Source organism: Gymnoscopelus braueri (genome assembly GCF_963280865.1).
Source record: "Gymnoscopelus braueri genome assembly, chromosome: 5".
In the NCBI taxonomy this organism is placed as follows: Eukaryota; Metazoa; Chordata; class Actinopteri; order Myctophiformes; family Myctophidae; genus Gymnoscopelus; species Gymnoscopelus braueri.
The window spans coordinates 57,335,441-57,360,277 of record NC_137606.1 but is presented as its reverse complement, the minus strand read 5'-3'; the positions used below and the strand labels follow the sequence as shown (position 1 = coordinate 57,360,277).

Here is a 24,837-nt window from a genome sequence, read left to right as displayed (position 1 = left end):
CGGCCACGTCATCAGTCGGCATGGCATCTCGTTCCACTGCTATGCCGACGACACTCAATTGTACCTCAAAATTGACCCACCCCCCCGCAAACCAGCCACCACCATCTCCGTCAACCCCCCTGCAGACCTGCCGGCACCATCCCCTTCATCCACACTGACCACCTGCCTGGAGGAGATAAAGGCGTGGATGAACCTCAATTTTCTTCAGTTAAACAGCTCCAAGACTGAAGCCATCTTAATTGGCACCCCCCACCAGATCAAATCATGCCCCATAACCAGCATCTCATTCTCCGGTCAAAATCTCCCCCTCTCATCCACAGTCACCAACCTGGGTGTGAAAATGGACCCGCACCTCACCTTCGAGGCACACGTAAAACACCTCTGTAAGACCTCCTTTTTCCACCTCAGGAACATCTCCACACTCCGCTCCACACTCACCCTGCCAGATGCTGAGAAACTCGTCCACGCCTTTATCTCCTCCAGGCTGGATTACTGCAATGCACTACTCATCGGGATCCCTAGCAAGAGCCTCCAAAGGCTCCAATACATTCAAAACAGCGCTGCTAGGGTCCTGATGAGAGTGCGAAAATATGACCATATCACACCCACCCTCCGCTCACTTCACTGGCTCCCCATCTCCTTCAGGACTGAATATAAGATTTCCCTTCTCACCCATCAATGCATGTACGGCAAAGCCCCCCCCTACCTCAAAGAACTCCTCACACCAAAACCCGCCACCCGAAGCCTCCGCTCCAACAATACCAACCTCCTCGTTGTCCCTGACACCAACCTCCGCACCATGGGCGACCGGGCCTTCTGTCGCACAGCCCCATGTCTGTGGAATGCCCTCCCAGACCACCTGAGAGCACCACAGTCCACTGATGCTTTTAAAAATGGACTAAAAACCTACCTTTTTAAAAAAGCATTTTTCTAATTTTTCTAATTTTTATGGACTTTGTTTGTTTTATTTCTATTTTTTGGCTCTTAGTTTAGCCTAGTTGGGTCTATTAATTGTTTTGTTGCCTATGCTGTTTTTATACCTTGCTTTTAATTGTAGCACTCTGAGATTCGTAAGAATGTAAAGTGCGTTATAAATGGAATGTATTATTATTATTATTATTAGAAGAGATCCAGTAGAACTAAAAGACAAGTCATTTTATGTTTGGTTGATCAGGTGTTGCGCTCTGAAAATAGCAGATCTACAAGCTCACAACGAGCTTGCGACGGGTTGTGAGCTTGTAGATCGGCTATTTTCAGCCATTACGACGCCATCAAGTCACCGCCAAAATATATTTTTGTCAACGAAATCAACTGTAGATTTATGATATTTAGGTGATTAAATTTAGACTAAAACATTAGCATTATGACTAAAACTAAAGACATTTTTTATTCAAAAGACTATGACTAAAACTAAATAAAGATTTGCTGTAAAACTTAACGCTGCATTGGAGCAACTGTTTTTGGATTTCTGGCCCGCCTAACAACCAAACAACCATAACCTCTACCCGAGTGTCCTCGTGCTTTAAGACGACTGACGGCCCGACAAAACTGCAATGCTATGAAAATGATTGTTTTTCTTCTGTCGAAAAACTAACGTTTGTTTCGATCAGTTTTGACTTCGACGTCCTTCATCGATATTGGAAAAATATATTAAAAAAAAAAACATTTAAGCAAAAAACTATTTTAAACAATCCGGTTGCAACGAGCGAGACAGAAACATCGATTTCCATCACAAGGAATGATAAAGGTATTGTAGCTGCTACATGAACCCCTAACCCCCCCCCCCCCATTCACTGTGGTACAGTCCAACGCAGTCACAGGAGTGGAAGGGACCGGTCCAATACATGTTTGGAGGGGGGGGGGGGGGGTGCAGTACCAGTTAATCACTTAAAACCCTAAACAATTAGTTGACCGGAGTCCCCCCAGGGCTCTGTACTAAGTCTGCTCCCGGTCTCGCTCGACGCCAAATGTCTCGGACGAAAATATCCGCTCTACAAGCCCCACAACGCTCTACTTCCCCCGTACTTCGCTGTAGCGTCCCGAATGCGGAAGTCTTGCGATACCAGATTTGGCCACCAGGCTTCTGAGGCTTCAATCGTTCTCAGTTTTACACTTTTCACCTCAAAAGGACAATTTTCCTTCATGGATTTGTATTGGTCCGTACCGAGTCTCTACTGGATTTTTAGTGGCTGTCGTTCCTCGCTGGAGGTGTCTCTCCTGTGATTCTATTGGCTGTCATAGACCCTGTGATTCTATTGGCTTTCATCTGAGCTGGAGGTGTCTCTCCTGTCTTTCTACTGGCTGTCGTCTTGGCTGGACGAGGCGTGTTCCTATTGGCTGTCGTGCCCTCTGGAGGTGTGTTCCTGGAGGTGCGTTCCTATTGGCTGTCGTCTGAGCTGGAGGAAGTAGGAAGTAGAACACACTCCCGTCTTCTGCTGCGTGACGTTCTCCTCTTCCTCCTGCCGTCCGCCATCCTGAGCCTCCTGCGAATCACGTCTGACACACACACACACACACACACACACACACACACACACACACACACACACACACACACACACACACACACACACACACACACACACCACAATGTTAATGACACATTGTGCTAAAAAGGTTGCTTCCTAATGTTTTTTTAAACCACATGTTTTCATGTCAAAGACCCCAGATTAATATGTATTTATCCACGGACCTCCATCTGAAAACATCCTGTGGCAGGGACCCCCATACAAGATTTGTGTTGTTAAAATGTTGTTAACACAGAATAATTATTCATTATACTATATTTTCATAGGTTGCTTATATCTATATATGTTACCATCACTTAGAGGACTCATATAAATGATGTTTGGTAGCTTGTAAGAGCCACTAGGCCTGATAGCTGTTGTTGTGGTTACAGCATGTCTGGTTGTGGTTCAGCTCGTCCTTGAAGCAGCTACAGTTTAACTATGGTTTGAGTAGCCTAGCATGACCAGACTAATATCACTGCGTAGATATTAGTCCGGATTATCTTTGTGTGGAACCTGTATTTCCGAGGGGCAAATAAAAAAAACGCCTCTGGTGATAAACCCACCCCATATTTGCATACTGGTTGGTCCCTCACATCTTTGGAGGGACGTGAAATCCTCTTAAAGGAGAATTCCGGACCACGTTTTTTTTTTACCTTTTATATGATATGTGATCCCTACTAGTGATGTGCATATCGATACTTGTATTGATATATCGATCGATTGTCTGAATATCGTTTGGTATCGATATCTAAAAAAATATATCGATATTTTTAATTTACTTCCGTTTCCGGTTTACGGCCATTTCCGGTGCAGTTTCCGGTTTGGTTATGTTTCCGGTTCCGGTATCGGGATCGGTATCGGAAAATCGCCCCCAAAAATATCGGTATCGTATCGAATTGAAGAAATGTGGTATCGGCACATCACTAATCCCTACTGGTAAAAGCTTCCCCAAGTCGCGTTTGTGGAAACAGAGGAAAATGGGAATTTAACTTTTTTTGTTGTTGTTGTGTTTTTCGTTTTTTTTTTCATATTAACACAGTTCGAATGTTGAAGAAGGTTTCTATTGCAAAATATAGTCGTGGGAGAATCCTTAAATGGTTACATTTGTAGGGTAAAGTAGGCTCTACTAGGCTGCTTTTGAGCGAGTCTCTGTGTTACTTCGGGGGGTGGAGAGACACTTGGCCGAGATTTGCATAGTGGTTTCGATTGGTCATGGCTAGCCATTGTTCTCCGGATCTGCTCTTTTCATGAAACCTGAAACCTTTTGTATGTCGCACTTTGGCGTTGATTTTAGCGTTTGGTTTGCGTTTGGTTTGCATCATTTTAAATCACAAGGCCCGTACCTTTAAAATGGTATATAGATTGACTATGTAGATGACACACACACTAGTGTAGACGTGTTTGTTTGTCTGAAAAATGCAAAGAAAGGCTTGTTTCGCCACTGCGGCCGTGTGTTTCCACAGCACCACCAAATCGTCTTAAATATTCTAAACCCTCAATAGCAATCTGGTAATATCAGGCTAAATATCACTTAAATGTCAGAGCTTAACTCGGCATGTAAATATGATATAAATGAGTTAATGTGAAGTGGAATCGAAAATAACAGTGGAGGACTCGACGAGCGTTAGCCGAATTTGGCTAATAGTTAGCTTGTATGACGTTACTAACACACTGTTTTTAGCCAAACGCGGTAATGTCCGCTCTGCATTAGTTATCGACGCAAGTCGCATTACTACTCCCGTAATTTTCATGTATTGTACATCCCAAAATAAAATGTATTAACCAAAATGGTGCTGTAATGACTTAATGTTTTCACACATAATACTGTGTCTTTTTCACGGGGCTTCCGCATTTTCTTCTTCGTTGGTGTAAACAATGGTACGGTTGCCAGATTTTTGAGAGAGAAATAAGCAACCAGGTCAATGAAAACAAGCCCAAAGATTTAAGTGACTATTAGGCTATATGAGCACTTTAAACCTATATGCATCGGCTATTTGAAAATAGACGATTTAGCCGATCTACAAGCTCACAACAAAATAATAATAACAAATAAAAATCAACTACCAATATTTGCAAGCAACTTTACAGAAAACGAGGTCACTTATAATTAGTATACATGGCAAACAGATCTGCTATGAAAATAGCAGATCTACAAGCTCACAACGCGTCGCCGCCTTGTGAGCTTGTAGATCTGCTATTTTGTATTTTGATTGAATACTTTATTTAGAAAAGACATTAATGAAACCAAATGGACCCATTTGGGTATTTTTTTCATGTAAGCCAGTAGTGAAAAGGGTAAACTTGCAGTTATGCATTAACAACTCAAGCCCTGTTTCAAACAGTGAAATTAAAAGACAAGTTGTGAGCTAATTAGTATACATGGCAACACTAGTACGTGAAAAAATCTATTATGATGATGATTATTTAATATGCCTATTTTTTACAACACAGATCCTCTATGGGGGTCCCTGGCACTAAATAGAGTGGACAGCATGGGGGAGTGATTAGAGGAGTGGCTAGGCTGAATAAATTACCCATTGTTCACGCCCATTACCTGGAGCTGAGAGGTGCTAGAAGTGACAATTCTTTAGAAGAGATTATCTCAGTTTGCACTATTATAGATAACCAGATTCAAATGAGCACATCTTCTTCAAATATGTTCCGATTTCAATGAATGATACATCATATGAAAGCTTATATTCTGTACTTTAATAATCTGTAAAAAAGCATTGTACCCAGTCACATATTATTAAATCCTCGGACGAGTGGTACAGTAGTCCACCGCAGTGGTCCACCGCAGCTAACAACCTGAGCGTGATTTTATATATATATTTTTCATATCTGACTTTCCTAAAACTGTCCACAGTGTTTTTGTCCCAAATGGGCCACCGTAGTGTTTACACTCTGATCACGGGCAAAATCATGTCCCGCGAGACTTCCGGAGGGAGGGGCTCATCTCACACAAACACTGTGGACAGTCTTTCTGTCTTTAGGAAAGTCAGTTGGAGTTATGATTTTTTTCTACTGTGCCACTCGTATAATAATATAATATAAAAGGTAAGAAAAACGTGGTCCGGAATTCTCCTTTAACACCGGAGAGAGATACAAACTTTCTGCCCGACAGCAACCATATTAATAATCAATGAACTATGTATAAAGTTGGGAATGCGTGCCCCACCCGGTTATGCAATGACCCATGCGACAACTAGCCAGAGTAACCACTACCATGCCACCGGTTGGCAAAATATAGAGATACAGGGATCTCCAAATATGGAGTTCTACTGCAGTTCTAATGTGCACGCTGCCATTTATCTTGACAACACACCCGCTTTAACTACCGCGTTGTAGTGGCCTCGCCCAGTAGGGCCTAACCTGACTCTGTCAAATGGAAGAAGCTTGCGACACACATTTTGTTTCACAGCCTACTTCCATCTGAGACTCCTTAGAAGAGTTGGGAACAGCCCGAATAGCCAATCTCAGCACTGGCCTCAGTGGCTTGCCTCGTTAATCACTAGACTCCCAATCCGGCCACACCCCCAGGGTTCGACTCACGCTGTCGACACAACTTTTTCCAACAACCGCCGACTACTTAAAAAAAAAAAGCTAAAGCGCGAGTTGCCGTGCTGAACGTTGCGAAGTTCACTTGAGCCTACTCAGCCCCGTCCGAGTTATGTACCGATAGGCACAGAATTACACAGATTGTAAATTATCGCGCCCCTCCCTCTAGGCAATGCCAGCGCCGAGCATTATTTTCCACCACGGAGTACTGTGTCACAGAAGGGGGCGTGTTACTACAACGCGGTGCGATAACAGGGCTCGCATCCTGACACTGCAGCACAGGCGTGATGCAAAGCTCGGCCACGGTCAATCTACTGATGGATTTTGCGTTGCATATCTGCCACGCTGTCATAGTCTAGTGCAGCGGTTCCCAAACTGGGGGTCCCCAAATTATTTTGGCGGGGTCTCCAGATGATTAGCTTAAAGGACAACTTTGTTTTTGTACAACAATGGTTCATTTATTAGTTTTAGTTTGTAATGATACTAATTAAAAGATGAGAGTTAAAATGTATTCATATATATTGCTTTCTATCGTTTCTGCAATTTTAACTGGGGGGGCATTCAGGTAATTGGTAAAAATGATTTCATTTAACACAATAAGCCGGCTATTTTTGTTTCAGGCCAAAGGCATGGGGGCCAGGGCAGAACCTCTGCCCCCACTTTTTCACATCGGTCCGTTCTAGCGCCACCAGGAGGCCGATATTTTTTTTTTTTTTTTTTAATATTACTCCTATTTTGTCCAATCACACGATCGGTACACATTATCTCTATAGTCATGTGATCAAGACAGATCTGTCGGATTTTTCATACTCCATCCTGATTGGCTAAGATTGGCTTCCAAAGTTTCTAGGCCAAGGAAGAAATGCCACCCTACATTTTACAAATCAGCCCTCATGGTGGCGCTATAACCATAGAGGTATAATATAACTAGAGGGCGGATTGCCCCGCCCCCAGCTATCATTTCAATGAATGTGCTCACTGGCGTTTTGAAGCACTCGGAAGCCTGCCGGAAGTAGAATTATTGGTTCGATTTTGACCACACGTAGAGTTATGAGCATGCGCACTAGTGTCCTTTTTGCGTTCTACGGCAGCCCGTGTGTCAAGGATTGAACGCGAGATATGTATTAAATACACTCGAGATGCATATTTATATGTAAATGCATATGTATTTATGTATAATATGTTTACATATTTATATCTATATATATAAATATCTCTCAGTATGTTTTGCTCGTGAATGTATTTCTCCCCGCCTGCAGTTCCAGCTTTGGCCACTGGGGTGGCGGCTTCAATGTTTCTCAGCAACTCTGGGGGCTTGGCTATAACAAGCAGATTCACGTGTTGGCCTATAACTCTAATTCTGTGGCATTTCTTCCTTGGCCTAGTGGGGATGTACGTGCAAAGTTTCACAGCAATCGGACACTGTGTTCATGATTTCACGCATTCTGTACAAAACGGGCCACTCCTGCAAACTTTAGAAGCCAATCTTAGCCAATTATTATTTTTTGTACATACATTTACAACATTTTTAACACAAATATTTACTTCTGGAGGTCCCTGCACTACATATTTAGAGATGGGGGGGGGGGGGGTCGGTGGCCAAATACATATTATTTTGGGTGGTCCCCGACATGAAAACATTTGAGCACCACTGATATAGCAACATACGTTTATTCAGAAAACTAAAAGGATTTAGAAGGCATTTGTAGAGTTGGCCTCAGGTCTTAACACATTAACTGCCAAGACCGTAGTCCTACGGGCCGCTAAATCCAACTGTTAAGTGCCGAGACCGTAGCCCTACGGGCTACGGTCTTTTTAATGGTTTACATTAGATTAACCCCTCAGGCACATTGTGGGTTAATCTCTTTCATGAAAATGACGTAGAAGTTGAAAAAAAAAAAATCTGAACATGTGATCACACAAAACATGTTTTACAACTCACTAAAGCAGTGATCAGGGGTCCCATCAAACCTAAAATTTAATCCGAGCCGATCACTTTCTCTCTCTCCCTCAGCTGCGCTGCAGTAATCAAAGCAGCATGGCAGGCTCGTTGGGGAAGCGTGTGCACATCACATGCCGCGCTCGTAATGTGCACGCGCACTGCCTGTAATCACTGAGAGTAGCAGCAGCCGGCAGACGGCTCTATGGGGGAAGGAAGGGTGTGCACGTCAGTGCTCGCACTCGTAATGTGCACCCGCACGCACGCAACCTGTCCCCCACACACACACTGCAGACAGGACAGATCATAACACAAACACACAGAATGTTACCCCTTTGATAAACTGACTGATCGCGACGCCAATATTGTTGTTTTGTAAATAATAAAGAATCCAGGTTACTGTGACCTGCTCAGATCAAAGCCACGGTGGATAACAATAAAACAATAACAATAATAACAGGTGTCCTGAGATCTGAAACGTACAAAAGGGGTGCTGCGCGCACCCCTCGTTCTGTGCATTTTCCAAAAGTTGTAGTAAGAGCCGATCGTGATTGAGAGAGAGAGATAGAGATATAGACAGATAGATTGATAGTAGTGATAGTGATAGTAGTAAGTGATAGTAGTAGTGATAGTAGTAGTGATAGTGATAGTAGTAGTGATAGTAGTAGTAGTAGTAGTAGTAGAAGTATAGTAGTAGTATTAGTAGTAGCAGTAGCAGTAGCAGTAGCAGTAGCAGTAGTAGTTCAGAGAGTTGCGAGTGAACGAGAGATCCGAGTGTGAGATACGTAAGTTGAGTGAACGAGAGATTCGAGTGTGAGATACGTGAGTAATATTGAGTGAACGAGTGAATTGTACGTGAGTTTGTGTGGGAGAGTTATATTGAGTGAAAGAGTGAATTGTTTGTACGTGAGTTTGTGTGTGTGAGTTGATATTTTGAGTGTAGTGAGAGTGATATATATAAATCCTACTGAGTTTTATATATATATATATATTATAGATAGTGAGGGCGTGGAGGTAATATAGAGTGGAAGAAATAGGAGAAGATATATAGGAGAGGTGATCGGCGTCACAGGGAGAGAAGAGGAGTAAAATAGGTGGTAATAGAGAGGAGATAAAGTTTATATTAGATATAGTGTACTGTGAGAGGGTAGCTATGGTAGGGAAAAAGTGCTCACGCAAGCGCAAGAACACCGCCGGACCTGGTCAGCTGTCCATGGAGAGGTTCTTGGTGGGGCCTGCTGCAGCAGCCTCCCAAGAGCAAGCTCCGGTGGTTTGTCCTCCTGTGGACCTCCAGCCAGGGCCGAGTGTCGGCACCCAGGACCGCGAGGACCTGCCCGCCGGCCGTAGGACCCGAAGCACCCGTGTCCTTCGTCCACGGATCTCCGTCCCAAGTCCTCCTGCGAGCCCTGCCCGGGCCCGGCCCGGCGGCAGTGTTACGGGGGAGCGAGTTGGGGTCAGAAGCGGAGGAACCCGACAGCCACAGCGACGGCAGTAGTGAAGCCTCTGAGGGCTCGGCTTGGGAACCGGGCCCGGCGCCCAGTCGGGGCCACAGTCCTTTTTCCAGTGGTAAGCATACATTTTTTTTTTATCGTTTTATGTGTTACAAGTTGATTTGATCGAGTTGTATTCGTTACTAGTTCATCTGACCGTGCGTTTAGTTGATTCAATGCAGAAAAGTAAACTATCGTCGTTGCCAGGTTTGCTAAGCCATGGTTCACATGACGCTTGTATCTAGGTCTAGGTCTGCTAAGCCACACTGGACTTGTTTTTCTGTAAATCTGCTTGAAAATGATGGTGATTGTGAGCACTTTTTTGTTGTTTTTTTTTTTTTTTTGATAAGTGCTCATGTGGCCTATACTGGCTATTCGCTTCTTATGGGCTCGTTTTCATAGACCTGGTTGCTTATTACTTTCCCACAATCTGGCAACATAAGTGCGCGTGCACGACAGGCCCGTTTAGAGTAGCCTATGTGTCTGCGGTTCTCAACCTGTGGTTCGCGACCACAACGGAGCGAGCCTCGCACAACGCCTCAAAACGCGATATAGGCCTGCCTATATATATATATATATATATATATATATATATATATATATATATATATATATATATATATATATGCATCTATCTTATGAGATGATTACAATTTTTAGGCTCTATTGATTTTTTTTTATTGTGTAAAAATAACACATAAAAATAGCAGATCTACAAGCTCTTTGAACTTGTAGATCTGTATGTTGTTTTTCTGACCTGAACTGAAGCCTTTGATGTCGATCAGGCATGTCTATTTGATCTCATATGTGCCTTTTGTCAGTCGCTCTGTCTGGATGTTTGCTAAATGCATAATATTGTTGCTTATTACTTTCCCACAATCTGGCAACATAAGTGCCCGACAGGCCCGTCTAAAGTATGTGTCTGCGGTTCTCAACCTGTGGTTCGCGACCACAACGGAGCGAGCCTCGCACAACGCCTCAAAACGCGATATATATATATATATATATATATATATATATATATATATATATATATATATATATATATATATATATATCTTATGAGATGATTACAATGTTTAGGCTCTATTGATTTTTTTTTATTGTGTAAAAATAACACATAAAAATAGCAGATCTACAAGCTCTTTGAACTTGTAGATCTGTATGTTGTTTTTCTGACCTGAACTGAAGCCTTTGATGTCGACCAGGCATGTCTATTTGATCTCATATGTGCCTTTTGTCAGTCGCTCTGTCTGGATAATGTTTGCTAAATGCATAATATTCACCAGAGTATTTGAAATTGTATTCTAGATTCTGATGCTGAGGAGGAGGTACTGGTGGGTGCCATGGATGTAGATGATGATGACGGTAGTAGGGGTGAGTGAATTGTCAATTATAGCACAGGAATGAAAAAATGCTAAAACCAGGGTAATGGTAAATGTACTCTCTCATATTTATATATTCAGTGTATATATGCATGTGGTCTGTGGATGATAAATGCTTTGCTAAAGATGGACATAATATCTAAATAAAAGTATATTTTATGTTATCACAGGGTTGCATGCTAGTGGTGGTGAGGAGGTGCTGCAGGAGGTGCTGGAGGAGGGAGCAGTTGGTGGAGCGGTTCGTGGAGCTGGTCGTGGAGGTAAGAATTGTGTGTGTGTGTGTGTGTGTGTGTGTGTGTGTGTGTGTGTGTGTGTGTGTGTGTGTGTGTGTGTGTGTGTGTGTGTGTGTGTGTGTGTGTGTGTGTGTGTGTGTGTGTTTGTATTTTATGGTAATGATCTATTTCTATAATTCACAGGTGGTGGCAAGGGCAAGAAGGACAAGGGTCCTCCTCCCTGTGTGGTTGTCCACAGGCTGGTGTCCTCGGGACATCCCCTTCACAGCTGGGACTCCGGGTCCTCAGAATGCCGCTGCTGCTCTGCAGTCTGATAAGCCCGTGGACTTCTTTGAGCTGCTGGTGTCGGATGAGGTGTTGGAGGAAGTCTGCACTCAAACCAACCGCTATGCCTTACAGCAGCCGCGCAGTGACAAGAAGTACGCCAGATCCAATAAGTGGGAACCGGTGGATTTAAACGAGCTCAAGCGCTTCCTGGGGCTCTTTCTGCTCACCGGAATCAACCAGAAGCCTGAGCTCGGAATGTACTGGTCCACTGATGAGTACATCGAGGCCACCGTCTTCCGTAAAGTCATGCCGAGGAACAGGTTCCAGGCCATTTTGAGCAACCTGCACTTCGTGGACAACACCATCCCCCGCCCTAAACCAACAAAGCCCGAAGACGAGGACAAACTCTGGAGAGTCCGCCCAGTGCTGCAGTCCTTGCTGGCCAATTTCCAGGAAATGTACCTGCCGAGCGTGGACATCAGTATTGATGAGGGAATGCTGTTGTGGCGGGGACGCCTGGAGTTCAAGGTCTATGCCCCACAGAAGCCGGTCAAGTACGGCATCAGGTCGTACATTTTGTGTGATTCAGCAACAGGCTACCTCCACAACATGCTGCCATACTGCAAGATGAAGCAGACACTACCTGCCACCATAAAGCAACTCTTAGGCAGGTTAGGCGGACTTGGGTATAGGCTCTACATGGACAACCTGTACACCTCGGTGGACACGGCCATTATGCTCCTGGATGAGAAAAATACGTCTGCGGGACCCTTCGTAAGCGCCGAGGACAGCCAGCAGCCATCGCAGATGTTACCCCTGCAAAGCTGCCACTGGGGTCCACCATCTCTCGCCACTCCAGGGACGTGATGGTACTGGCATGGCGAGCCAAGAAAACAAAAATGGTCACGATGATCTCCACCTTGCACCCCGATGTCACGCTGCCCGTGTCCAGGAGGGAGAAACGGAAGAGGAAGAGGGTGATCGAAGAGAAGCCTGTGTGTGTTATAGAGTACAACAAACACATGAACGGGGTCGACAAGCTGGACCAGAACCTCAGCTACTACATGTGCACCAGGAAAACCAGGAAGTGGACAAAAAAGTTCTTCTTTTATATGCTCCAGATTGCCCAGTTCAACGCCTATATCCTCTACAAGGCCAGGCACCCAGCTGGCAAAATTCAGAACTTCTACTCGTTCATCCTGGCAGTAGTGAAGTCCTGGACCACCCTCGGGAACCTTGGGGGAGTGGCCCCTCCTCAGGAGGGTAGGAATGAGGCCCCGTCTCCTGAGGAGGGGTCCGAGGAAGAGGATGAAGACCTTCCTCAGGGGGATGGGATTGAGGCCCCACTCCCTGAGCAGGAAGAGGGCGCCGCCCGTCCTCAGGAGGGTAGGAATGAGGCCCCGCCTCCTGAGGAGTGGTCCGAGGAAGAGGATGAAGACCTTCCTCAGGGGGATGGGATTGAGGCCCCACTCCCTGAGCAGGAAGAGGGCGCCGCCCGTCCTCAGGAGGGTAGGAATGAGGCCCCGCCTCCTGAGGATCGCCCCGGAGCCGCCCGTCCTCAGGAGGGTAGGAATGAGGCCCCGCCTCCTGGGGATCGCCCCGGAGCCGCCCGTCCTCAGGAGGGTAGGAATGAGGCCCCGCCTCCTGGGGATGCCCGACGTGTTAGACACCCATTGCCACCAAACATTGACCCAGAGTCCAGGATGAATGACAGACTAGATCACGAACTGATCCATTTCCCAAAAGCATGTTCTTCTAAGCAGTACCCAACAAGGCGTTGTAGGGTTTGTGCCCGATCGAAGCTACCGACGAAGAAGGACAAGGACGGGAAAAACGTCCGGAGCGAAACGAGCTATGAGTGTAAGTCCTGTCGTGTGCCCTTGCACTACGAATGTACACATCGTTACCACACTGTGGTACACTACTAGAGTAGTGTACCACACCTCCACGACCAGCTCCACGAACCGCTCCACCAACTGCTCCCTCCTCCAGCACCTCCACTGCTCCCTCCTCCAGCACCTCCACTGCTCCCTCCTCCAGCACCTCCTGCAGCTCAGGGTAATGCAAAAAAAAAGAACTTTATTTTTGTTTATTTATTTGCACTAATTGCACTCAATTTATTGATTTGAATGATTAGTATTTATTATTTGATGTTACATTTAGTTTGAAATGTCTTGCACTTTGTGAAGCGGCTGCTACTATTTTGTTCAACCTACCAACCTCAACCTGCCTATTCATACTGCTTCATGTGATTTATAGCCAGGCAGAGATTTTACTTTTATTTATTTATTTTGCTCTAATAGCACCAATTTGTTGATGTTGAACTCAGGGTAGACGCACGCTGATCCGCTCAGGGTGCTGCAAAAAAAAAGAACTTTATTTTTGTTTATTTATTTGCACTAATTGCACTCAATTTATTGATTTGAATGATTAGTATTTATTATTTGATGTTACATTTAGTTTGAAATGACTTGCACTTTGTGAAGCGGCTGCTACTATTTTTTGTTCAACCTACCAACCTCAACCTGCCTATTCATACTGCTTCATGTGATTTATAGCCAGGCAGAGATTTTACTTTTATTTATTTATTTTGCTCTAATAGCACCAATTTATTGATGTTGAACTCCATAGAGATTCACAACATGTCATAAATGGCATAAGAGAAAAAAAGGCAAGCTTGTAGATCTGCTATGAATGTAGTATTGAGATTTTGAATTGTGTGGGCAAAACGTTTGGAAAATGACGCTCTTGATGAATATATTGATGTTGCACATCAACTTTGATTTTTTTTTTTTTTTTTTTTGAGAAAAAAAAAATGTGAAAAATGTTGTTTGAATTGAGCACTTTGGAGCGAAACAGGGCAATAAATGTACAATCAAAAGCAGTTTTATTTTATTTCTTTTTATAAACAAGTATTGTTTACATGACTGATGTCAATGAAGGCGCAAAATAAATTTGAAACACTTTTGAAATCAAGTTATGCCTCTAAATGTGTGTCATTTAGTAAAACGCTCATATCTCAGCTTCTGAAGAAAAAGGCCTATTTTTGGTGAAAACCAAGCTGTATTCAAACTCCTCTAGCTAAAAAACGGAGCATGGTATCAACTCACTTTTTTTTTCAGATGAAAGAAGAGATTCTAAGCTTTTTTTTTAGATATTCTATGTTTTCATAGTCCTAATACAAAATCTTCTGTGGGCCCTCAAAAATAAGTCAGAATGGTCAAAAACCTTGGCAGTGGGAAAGCCTGTTCTAGAAAACCCCTTGGCAGTCAATGTGTTAATGGGGGGGGGGGTGGTCTTACCTGCTACACTGTCATAGTCTATAGACGGGGGTCCCTCCAATACAGACTAGGGGTGGTCTTACCTGCTACACTTGTCATAGTCTAGACAGGGTTTTTTTCCCAAGACATTTTTGAGAAGTGTTCTGGGCTGAATCGGGGGGAAATATCGGCTTTTTGAATCGAGAATAAGAAAGTTTTTTAATTGAAGAAAAAAAAAGGTTTTGAATAAAAAGTAAAAAGAGAATCGTTTTGAATCGAGAAAAAAACGCTTTTGAATCGAAAAATTTATTTTTGAATACAAAAAAAAAATTGAATAATAAGAATAATAAAAAAACGTTTTTGGAAAAAAAAAACATTTAATCGAAAAAAACTAAAAAGTTTCTAAGTTTTAGAATCGAAAAAAAAATAAGAAGAAAATAGAGGTTTTTGAAAAAAAAAGAAAAAGTTTTTGAAAAAAAAAAAGAGTTTTAGAATCGAGAATTGTTTGTTTTGAAAAAATCTGAATCTTGACCCCAATAATCGGAATCGAATCGTGAGAGAAGATTCACAGCCCTACCTGCTACACTGTCGTAGTCTAGTCGGGGGTCCCTCCAGTACAGACTAGGGGTGGTCCTCCAGTGGCGGTAGAGGCGGGTGTGCAGCACGGACAGCGCCAACAGGACCAGCAGGAAGCCCAGCGCGGCGGCGGCCCAAACCGCCTCGTCTGTCCTGGGCGTGTGAGACGATGACGCTGAAGAAGAAGAAGAAGACATGGACACTGTGCCTTTCCTCAGCACTCTGCTGCTGCTGCTGCTGCTGTCATCACTGGCTCCCTCTGGTGGCCTGGAGGAGGACTGTAGAAGAGAATGGAATACTTTTTTTTTGCAGTTTAACACATTAACTCTTTAAAACCGGGAACGCATCTGTGTAACCACTTTAACCATTATTTTATACTTTGGCTATTTAAAAATAGCATAATAGATATATAGATATAGATCTGCTATTTATTTATTTTGGAAAAATCTTGAAAATCTGGCAAATCTTTGAATAGATATAGTTTTTTAAAGCGAACCCTTAACTCAACTCTTTGCTTCTGGGGTTCGTTTTGTTTTGTCTTCGTTTTGGGGTAATAGCAGATCTACAAGCTCACAACATGTCGCGTTGTGAGCTTGTAGATCTGCTATTTTCAGCATGCAACCAAGTGTAAAATCAGGCATTACGACGAAATCAACTGTAGATTTAGTCGACTGTAATCTGATGATATTCAGTCGACTAAAACTAGACAACAACTAAAGCATTTCAGATGTACAGATATGTACTGAATGACATCTTATTCATAAGACTGCGACTAAAACTAAATAAAAACTTGTTGCCAATCTGAAAAGACGGTTGCTTGAAAACCAAAGCTGCAACCATTTGTGATCATGTTTTAGGTTTATTTTTATGCTGTGTTCCCTATGTAATGTTATGTAAATGTATTCCACCGTTTGTCTGTCTGTTTTTCTGATTTCATGTTTTTGTTTTTTTTTGGGGTCGGCCTACATGAGGCTTTGTCCCTATTTCGTCCATACATGGGCATAAAAGAGGGTTCAAGTTTCGTCCCCCATAGCTCACTTTAAAAAAAAAAAGTTTTTTTTTTTAAGTGCATAATCCTATTTATAGGTTATTAATGTCATCATGTGTCTCGCTAGCCAATCACAGTGCTGAATAGAGTTAGCCAATTTCGTCCATACATGGGCATAAAAGGAAAAGGAATTTATTCTGGGTCTGGCAGAACCAGGTCTCCTGGTCTTGTTTTGTGAGGACTGCGGATGAAAACTAGCATCTATGCTAAATCCGGTGTATTTACGTCCATGTGACGTCCATTAATATGCATTTGTCCTGTCCATAAAAACAAATAAAGTAAAGCAAAGTTGCCGAAAATGAACACTGATTTCAAACAGCCTGTGATCAGGGCGATGGTGTGATCAGGGCGATGGTGTGATCAGGGCGATGGTGTGATCAGGGCGATGGTGTGATTAGGGCGATGGTGTGATCAGGGCGATGGTGTGATCAGGGCGATGGTGTGATCAGGGCGATGGTGATGGTGTGATCAGGGCGATGGTGTGATCAGGGCGATGGTGATGGTGTGATCAGGGCGATGGTGTGATTAGGGCGATGGTGTGATCAGGGCGATGGTGTGATCAGGGCGATGGTGTGATTAGGGCGATGGTGTGATCACGGCAGTGCCTACCTGGCAGCGGGCGCCGGCGCAGCCTGGCGTGTTGGAGGCGTAGCGGACCGGCTGCTGGACGCCATGATGATGGTGCTGTGGAGGAGGAGGTGATGGAGCAAAGAGAAGTGTGAGACTTTTGTAGTTTTTCTTTTTCAATTGTAGTTTTAGCAGCTTTCAGTGTGAACTATACTAACTAGGGATGTCCGTTTCTATCTGTTTTTACCGATATCCGATATACCAATATTCTCCAACTCCTAATTCCGATACCGATATCAACCGATATCGGTATCGGAAATGAGTGGGCTTTTTCAACCAAAAGTCAACTAACTGTCAGGCAACAACATCATATATCTAATCAAATAAAATGGCTATAATATCAATATAATATCTAATAAATATAATATAATACAGTGATGTTGTTAGGTTTTCAATAAAGTGAGGACTCACTGGTGGTCATTTGAATGAGTCCCACTAATCTTTAGATTAGATGTTGGCCCGTTTGACAGAGCAGAAGCATAATTGCCTTGAAGCCTATAACATTAACGAGCATCAACGAGCGTCAGCTGGACACAGACACACACATCTGCCCTCTGCAGTGCTCTAATTTGAAAGTGACTGGAGTCTGTCTCATGTCTCTCCAAAAGCCCTTGAATATGATGGAATATGATTAAGGATTACTGTGATTATGGTAAGCTCACATTTCATATCACACACACCATACACTCCTGTAACTTATATATTTAAACACATTCACTGCCAGCCAGGTATTATTGAATTAATTGTGTTGCTATCGCCTGTTAAAAACGGCTCGTTTTCACCAACAACAAAACAATCAGAGCTAGAAGTGTTTTTCTACAAATCCTAATATAGGAGTGGACGTTTTTTTTTAGATGGCGTCACATCCGTCCATCCCTTCTACCAGTGTCAAGGGATCATTCCGAAGTTGCGTTAGAGCGCCCTCTTGTGGATTCTTTCTTTTAAAACACATTCACTGCCAGGGTTTTTCTAAAACAGTTTGCAGCCTCTGCCAGCATTTTAAACGATTTTGTACCTTTTCAAGTATTCACAGGATATGTATCTCCAGTGTGATTGATCCCCTGACGGTTGCTAATAATCACTGAGGTGATTCAGGTGTGGTTTCACAAATGTCAACGAGGTCATTGTGACCTCGTTGACATGTTGTTTTGATGTTTGGTAAAACAAAAAAACTGTGAATTTTTTCTCCGTGTATTTTTTATCATTGAAGTGAATGGAGCAGCAAATCTTTGGATTGCGTTATCTCATAATTCGTTGTGAATAACGGAAAAAAACAACAACTAAAAATTAGAGAAGATTTTTTGATATTTTTTTTGTTGAAAACATGTTTTTATTTTATTTTTTTAAAGACGTTTTAAAACGTCTTTGGCACGCATTAAAAGACAGAGATCTATGTCAATGGCAGTGAATGTGTTAACCGATACCAACATTTTCTGATGTTACATTTTTATGTTAATACGGGCCGATGATATCATCCATCCATCCATCCATCCATCTTCAACCGCTTATCCGGAGTCGGGTCGCGGGGGCAACAGTTCCAGCAGAGAGCTCCAGACCTTCCTCTCCTGAGCAACATTAGCAACTTCCTCCTGGGGGATCCCGAGGCGTTCCCAGGCCAGTGTGGAGATGTAATCCGCCCATCTGGTCCTTGGTCTGCCCCGGGGTCTCCTCCCAGTGGGACGTGCAGCGAGGACCTCCCTAGGGAGACGCTCGGGAGGCATCCGTACTAGATGCCCGAACCACCTAAGCTGGCTCCTTTCCAAGCGAAGGAGCAGCGACTCTACTCCGAGTCTCTCCCGGGTGACCGAACTTCTCACCCTATCTCTAAGGGAGATGCCAGCCACCCGTCTGAGAAAACTCATTTCGGCCGCTTGTACCCGCGACCTTATTCTTTCGGTCATGACCCACACTTCATGACCATAGGTGAGAGTAGGAACGAAGATTGCTCGGAAGACCGAGAGCTTTGCCTTCTGGCTCAGCTCTCTTTTCGTCACCACAGTGCGGTACAGCGACTGCAATACCGCTCCTGCTGCTCCGATTCTCCGGCTGATCTCCTGCTCCGTCCTCCCCTCACTCGTGAACAAGACCCCGAGATACTTGAACTCCTTCACCTGGGGCAAAGCCTCATTCCCTACCCGGACTGCACAATCCACCGGTTTCCTGCTGAGAACCATGGCCTCAGATTTGGAGATGCTGATTTTCATCCCAGCCGACGCACACTCGACTGCGAACCGATCCAGTGAGAGCTGAAGGTCCCGGACCGATGGTGCCATCAGGACCACATCATCCGCAAAAAGCAGTGACGCAACCCTTAGCTCACCGAACCGTATACCCTCTCCGCCACGACTTCGCCTTGAGATCCTGTCCATGAAAATCACAAACAGGATTGGTGACAAGGCGCAGCCCTGTCTGAGACCAACCCCCACTGGAAAATAATCCGACTTACTGCCGAGCACACGGACACAGCTCTCGCTTTGGGCGTACAGAGATTGGATGGCCCTCAACAAGGTCCCCCTCACCCCATATTCCCGCAGCACCTCCCACAGAAACTCCCGGGGGACCCGGTCATATGCCTTCTCCAAATCCACAAAACACATGTAGACCGGATATGCATACTCCCAGGCCCTCTCCAGGATCCCTGCCAGAGTAAAGAGTTGGTCAGTTGTTCCACGACCAGGACGGAAACCACATTGCTCCTCTTGAATCTGAGGTTCGACTATCGGCCGGACCCTCCTTTCCAGTACCTTGGCATAAACTTTCCCAGGGAGGCTGAGTAATGTGATACCTCTGTAATTGGCACACAACCTCTGGTCCCCCTTTTTGAAAAGTGGGACCACCACCCCAGTCTGCCACTCCCTCGGTACTGTCCCAGACTTCCACGCGATGTTGCAAAGACGTATCAACCAAGACAGCCCCTCAACACCCAGAGCCTTCAGCATTTCTGGACGAATCTCATCAACCCCCGGAGCTTTGCCACTGTGGAGTTGTTTAACTACCTCAGTGACTTCCTTCCGGGAGATTGACGCCGATCCCCCATCATCCTCAGGCTCTGCTCCTGTCAGGGAGGGTGGGTCTGATGTCATTGGGTTTAGGAGTTCCTCAAAGTGTTCCTTCCACCTCCCTACGACTTCCTCACTTGAAGTCAGCAGAGCCCCATCCTTGCTGTATACAGCTTGGATGGTTCCCCGCTTTCCCCTCCTGAGGTGCCGTATGGTCGTCCAGAACAACTTTGGTGCCGCCCGAAAGTCCTTCTCCATGGATTCCCCGAACTCCTCCCACACCCGCTGCTTAGCCTCCGTCACAGCTGTGGCTGCCGCCCTTCGGGCCTGTCGGTACCTTGCAACTGCCTCTGGAGTCCCCTGGGATATCATACCCCGATAGGCCTCCTTCTTCAGTCGGACGGCTTCCCTGACCACCGCTGTCCACCAGGGTGTTCGAGGGTTACCGCCCCTTGAGGCACCTAAGACCTTCTGACCACAGCTCACAGCCGCAGCTTTAGCAATAGAGGCTTTGAACATTGCCCATTCCTGTTCAATGCCCCCAACCTCCACAGGGATGCCAGAGAAGTCCCGCCGGAGGTGGGAGTTAAATTCCTTCCGAACAGAGGTCTCCTCCAAACGTTCCCAGTTCACCCGCACTACACGCTTGGGTTTGCCAGGTCTGTCCAGAGGCTTCCCCCGCCATCTGAACCAACTCACCACCAGATGATGACCCGATGATATCAGACATCCCTAATACTAACCTTGGGAGGTGGGGTGTGGGGGGGCGGAGGAGAGGTGGGTCTGCTCTTTCTGGCTTTGCTGCGAGTGTGCGCGGCGACGTGCGCGTTGCCGTGCGTGTGTGTCTTCACCACCTCTCTCTCCGTCACATCCAGCAGGCTGATGTCCTTCCTCTTCTCCTCCGTGTGTCCGGCGGTCTTCCTCCGTGTCGCGTAGGGCTGTCAATCACCGTCATTACATCATCATACCATTAAAGGAGTAGTAAAATGACTTATTTTATATCAATTACACCCCATGAAGCCTTCAATTCATGGAGCTTCTTTTGTTTTTGTCTCATTCCTGAGACAATAGTTTGATTACCGGCGGAGTAGGAGGAGGAGTCTCAGTAGGAGACCCAATTGGGTCTCCTATTGACCAGCCACTCGGCCATCGAATTCAGGAATGCGACAAAAACAAAATAAATCTCCATGAATTTCATGGGGTGTAATTGATAGAAAATAGATTTTTTTTTGTGTGAACTACTCCTTTAACTACCATTAGTGATTTTAATAAAGCAATAAGTGGTCGTGGTTTACTGTGGATTTTACAAACGGCTAGTGAGGCACAACGCTGAGCGGAGGAGAGCTTCCCCACCCTCTTAGCCGTGGTTAAAATCACCATTAAACCACAGACTCGCGTTGCAGTTATTATTTTCGTCATAATCGTTTCCATTTTTTCATACATTTTCAAATATTGAAAAAAGCAAAAAAAACAGATCTACAAGCTTAGATCTACAAGCTAAAGTCCAATGTTCAATGCCCAAAACAGCCCTACTCCTGAGCAAGAGTATCCTGATTATCAGCCTGAAGCTGCATGCGTGTAGCCTGGTAAACCCTCCCTCCGGAAATCTTATTTCCATTTGATTCCAGGAGTGAGTCTGGCCTGCAGACCTATATGGGTAATTTGGCTGTGGGCTGGAGCTGCGCGGGAAATTGGTTTGTCTTTGATGTTAATGAGCAGCTTGTATGAAAGGTGTATTGATTAATGACGTGTGAACCACTCGGGTTCCACCTGATTGGCCTACCCCCGCTGTCAATCACAAAACAATGAGCGAGGACGCTGATTGGCTCGGTTATTTGGTAATGCACTAGAAACGCCCATACAAGCCTTCATGCCAGACTCACTCCTGGAATCAAATGGAAATGAGATTTCCGGAGGGAGGGTTTACCAGGCTAGCATGCGTGGAGCTTCAGTCTGAAATTGCAGCGTCGGCGATTACCAGGGGGAGGGGATTAGAATTTCCCTAAAAACCAATCACAAGAGCTCCACAGATCTCTTGTGACCATAGACCCTGAGTGGGCGGGGTCTATGGTCTGGAACCAGGCTAGAGCCTGAGCACAGACATGGAACGCTGTGGTGAATATGGTAAACAAGACCTGTAGGCATGGAAACTAACTATTACCATAAATAATTGCAATTAGGCGATTACGTCATAACTAATGTATTATTATTATTATTATTATTATAACTGTCTCACCGTGGTGTTGTGTCCGTGGGAGACGTGGTCGTTTGTACGCTTGTCTCCGGCTGCCTTGGTCTCCGTGGCGACGTTCCGCTGAGCGACGTCTTTGTCTCTCCGTCCGTCTGTCTCTAAAGCCTCTGCTCCTGTTCTTACTGTTTGGGCTGAAGGAGGGCTGAGGGAGCGTTGACCAGAACCCCCGTTCTGAAGGTCCTCACTGCGGCGTGAGTGTTCCTGACCTGATGGGTGTGGTGGTGGTGGTGGTGGTGAGGATTTAGGATCAGAACTGGATCTCTGGGGCTCAGGATCAGAACTGGATCTCTGGGGCTCAGGATCAGAACTGGATCTAAAGGGATCCGCTGTGTGCGGATCCACAGACGTATGAGGTCCTGATGATGCTGATCCCTTGGGTCCTGGTGTCGGGTCCTGGTTAGAGACAGGAGAGGAAGGAGCTTCTCTGGGGTCAGTGTTTTGGGCCTCCTGGTGGAGGTTAGCGTTGTGGGCCTCCTGGTGGGGGTCAGTGTTTTGGGCCTCCTGGTGGAGGTTAGCGTTGTGGGCCTCCTGGTGGAGGTCAGTGTTGTGGGCCTCCTGGTGGAGGTTAGCGTTGTGGGCCTCCTGGTGGAGGTCAGTGTCGTGGGCCTCCTGGTGGAGCTCAGAGTTGTGGGCCTCCTGGTGGAGGTCAGTGTTGTGGGCCTCCTGGTGGAGCTGAGTGTTGTGGGCCTCCTGGTGGAGGTTAGCGTTGTGGGCCTCCTGGTGGAGGTTAGCGTTGTGGGCCTCCTGGTGGAGGTTAGCGTTGTGGTCCTCCTGGTGGAGCTCAGTGTTGTGAGCCTCCTGGAGGAGGAGCTCCAGGGTCTGGTTGACGGATGCAGAGGAGATGGTGAGGTTGAGGTTCTCTGTGAGCTCCAGGCTCCTCTCCATCCTCTGGTCTCCTCCGTCCAGGAGAGGGAAGAGGCTCTTCTCACAGCAACGCTGCACAGTTTACAAGATAGTTTACAATTGTATTTAAATAAATGGGAGCATAATTTACCAAAACACATATCATGGTGAAAGAAGACTTTAAACTAGTGGCTGGAAGCATATAGTATTTATGACAATGTTTATTAAGGTAATACAATCAATCTATCCGCTTGAATAGAGCCTAATTGCTTCTGCAACCAGCAGGGTGAAACAGCAACACTACAGGCCATTTATATGAACTGTCACACTTCCTATATAGCCTCAATTTACAAGCCGGAAGCTAGAATAAATAAAAATGACATTTCCGTTTGGTTTTTAGGCATTGTGAGCTTGTAGATCCGCTATTTTCAAACGGCCGAAATGTACATAGTATGTTTTGTAATAATGATCCAAATCTATGAAGTAACAAGTAACTATAAGTTTCCAAATATAGGATGGAGTAAAAGTATAATATTTGCCTCTGAGATGTAGTGGAGTAGAAATAAAAGTACTGAAAATTGGAAATACTCCAGTAAAGTAAAAGTACCTAAAAAAAAGTACAGGTTTCAGGAACACTGAAAACATTAATATGACTAATACAGTCCTGTTTGTAAAAGCTGCAATCCATAACTCTTTTAATAAAACATAATTTTTATCCAGTCTGGTAGAATATGTTAATAGAATATAAACAGTGGTGGAAAAAGCACTCAAATGTTTTACTTAAGTAAAAGTATCAATACTGCAATGTTGAAGTACTCTGTTACAAGTGGAATTCTAAATTTACTTGAGTAAAAGTACAAAAGTATTGGTATCAAAATGTACTTAAAGTACCAAAAGTAAAAGTACTAAAATGTTTGAAAATAGCAGATCTACAAGCTCACAACGCGTCGCATCGCGACGCGTTGTGAGCTTGTAGATCGCCTATTTTCAAATAGCCTAGGTATAAAATAGGGCTAAAGTGGTTAATGTATGTTTCATAATGTAATAATTTAAATCTGTAAAGTAACTAGTAACTAAAGTTTTCAAATAATTGTAGTGGAGTAAAAGTACAATATTTGCCTCTGAGATGTAGTGGAGTAGAAGTAAAAGTACTGAAAATTGGAAATACTCCAGTAAAGTAAAAGTACCTCAGAAGTGTACTTAAGTACAGTACTTGAGTAAATGTACTTAGTTACTTTACACCACTGAATATAAATAACACAACGGTGGTGGTTGTAGAGTTTGTCTCCCTGCTCTTCTATTGAGACATTTAGATCCTATTGGTCTGGTAGGACCCCTACTGGTTGACAAGAGGTACTGCGTGAAACCAAAACCCAATTTATCCTCAACTTTGTACTTTTTGTCACATAGTTATTTTTTTAAATAGCAGATCTACAAGCTTGTGACGCCTTGTGAGTGAGCTTGTAGATCTGCTATTTAAAGTATTCAGTGTTTTGTTTTCCTAATCAGTTATTTGATCAAATAATCAATTATCTTTTATAATCTATACGGTCGATTAGTTGGATTAACTGCTGCTCCCCTCATGCAGTATGTGAGATAACACCAGTGTTGCCATGTCTGCTTATTATAAGCGATTATAAGCGCTTATTATAAGTAAATGTTTCCATACTCTGATGGTGTCTACAGCATGGCCGTGTCCTCGTCCTCCAATCAGCTTCCGGCGCTCGGCCGCGGACCGCTGCAACAGCAGGTTGTACTTCCTGGTTTGGGCCGGCCGGTCGTCGGCACGGTTACGTCGTCCCGTCTCTTCCAGCCAATCACAGACGGCCGAGGTGGCGACAGAGGTCAGCT

General features: G+C 44.7%; 1 protein-coding gene across 2 annotated transcripts in view; it reads right to left on the bottom strand.

Annotated features, from left to right (window-relative positions):
- Window positions 1-815: 815 nt before the first annotated feature.
- The window catches only part of tp53i13 (tumor protein p53 inducible protein 13), a 33,571-nt gene continuing 9,549 nt past the window's right edge, over window positions 816-24,837 (bottom strand). For both annotated transcript variants that reach the window (XM_080428531.1, XM_080428532.1), the window contains exons 8-13: window positions 24,656-24,837; window positions 22,129-23,079; window positions 20,636-20,830; window positions 16,876-16,950; window positions 15,220-15,496; window positions 816-2,496 (exon numbers count right to left, since the gene is read on the bottom strand). The exon at window positions 24,656-24,837 is cut by the window's right edge and continues 34 nt beyond it. In XM_080428531.1, coding sequence (XP_080284657.1) covers window positions 2,378-2,496; window positions 15,220-15,496; window positions 16,876-16,950; window positions 20,636-20,830; window positions 22,129-23,079; window positions 24,656-24,837 — 1,799 coding nt within the window. In that variant the 3' untranslated portion in view covers window positions 816-2,377. The remainder of the gene's footprint in view (window positions 2,497-15,219; window positions 15,497-16,875; window positions 16,951-20,635; window positions 20,831-22,128; window positions 23,080-24,655) is intronic.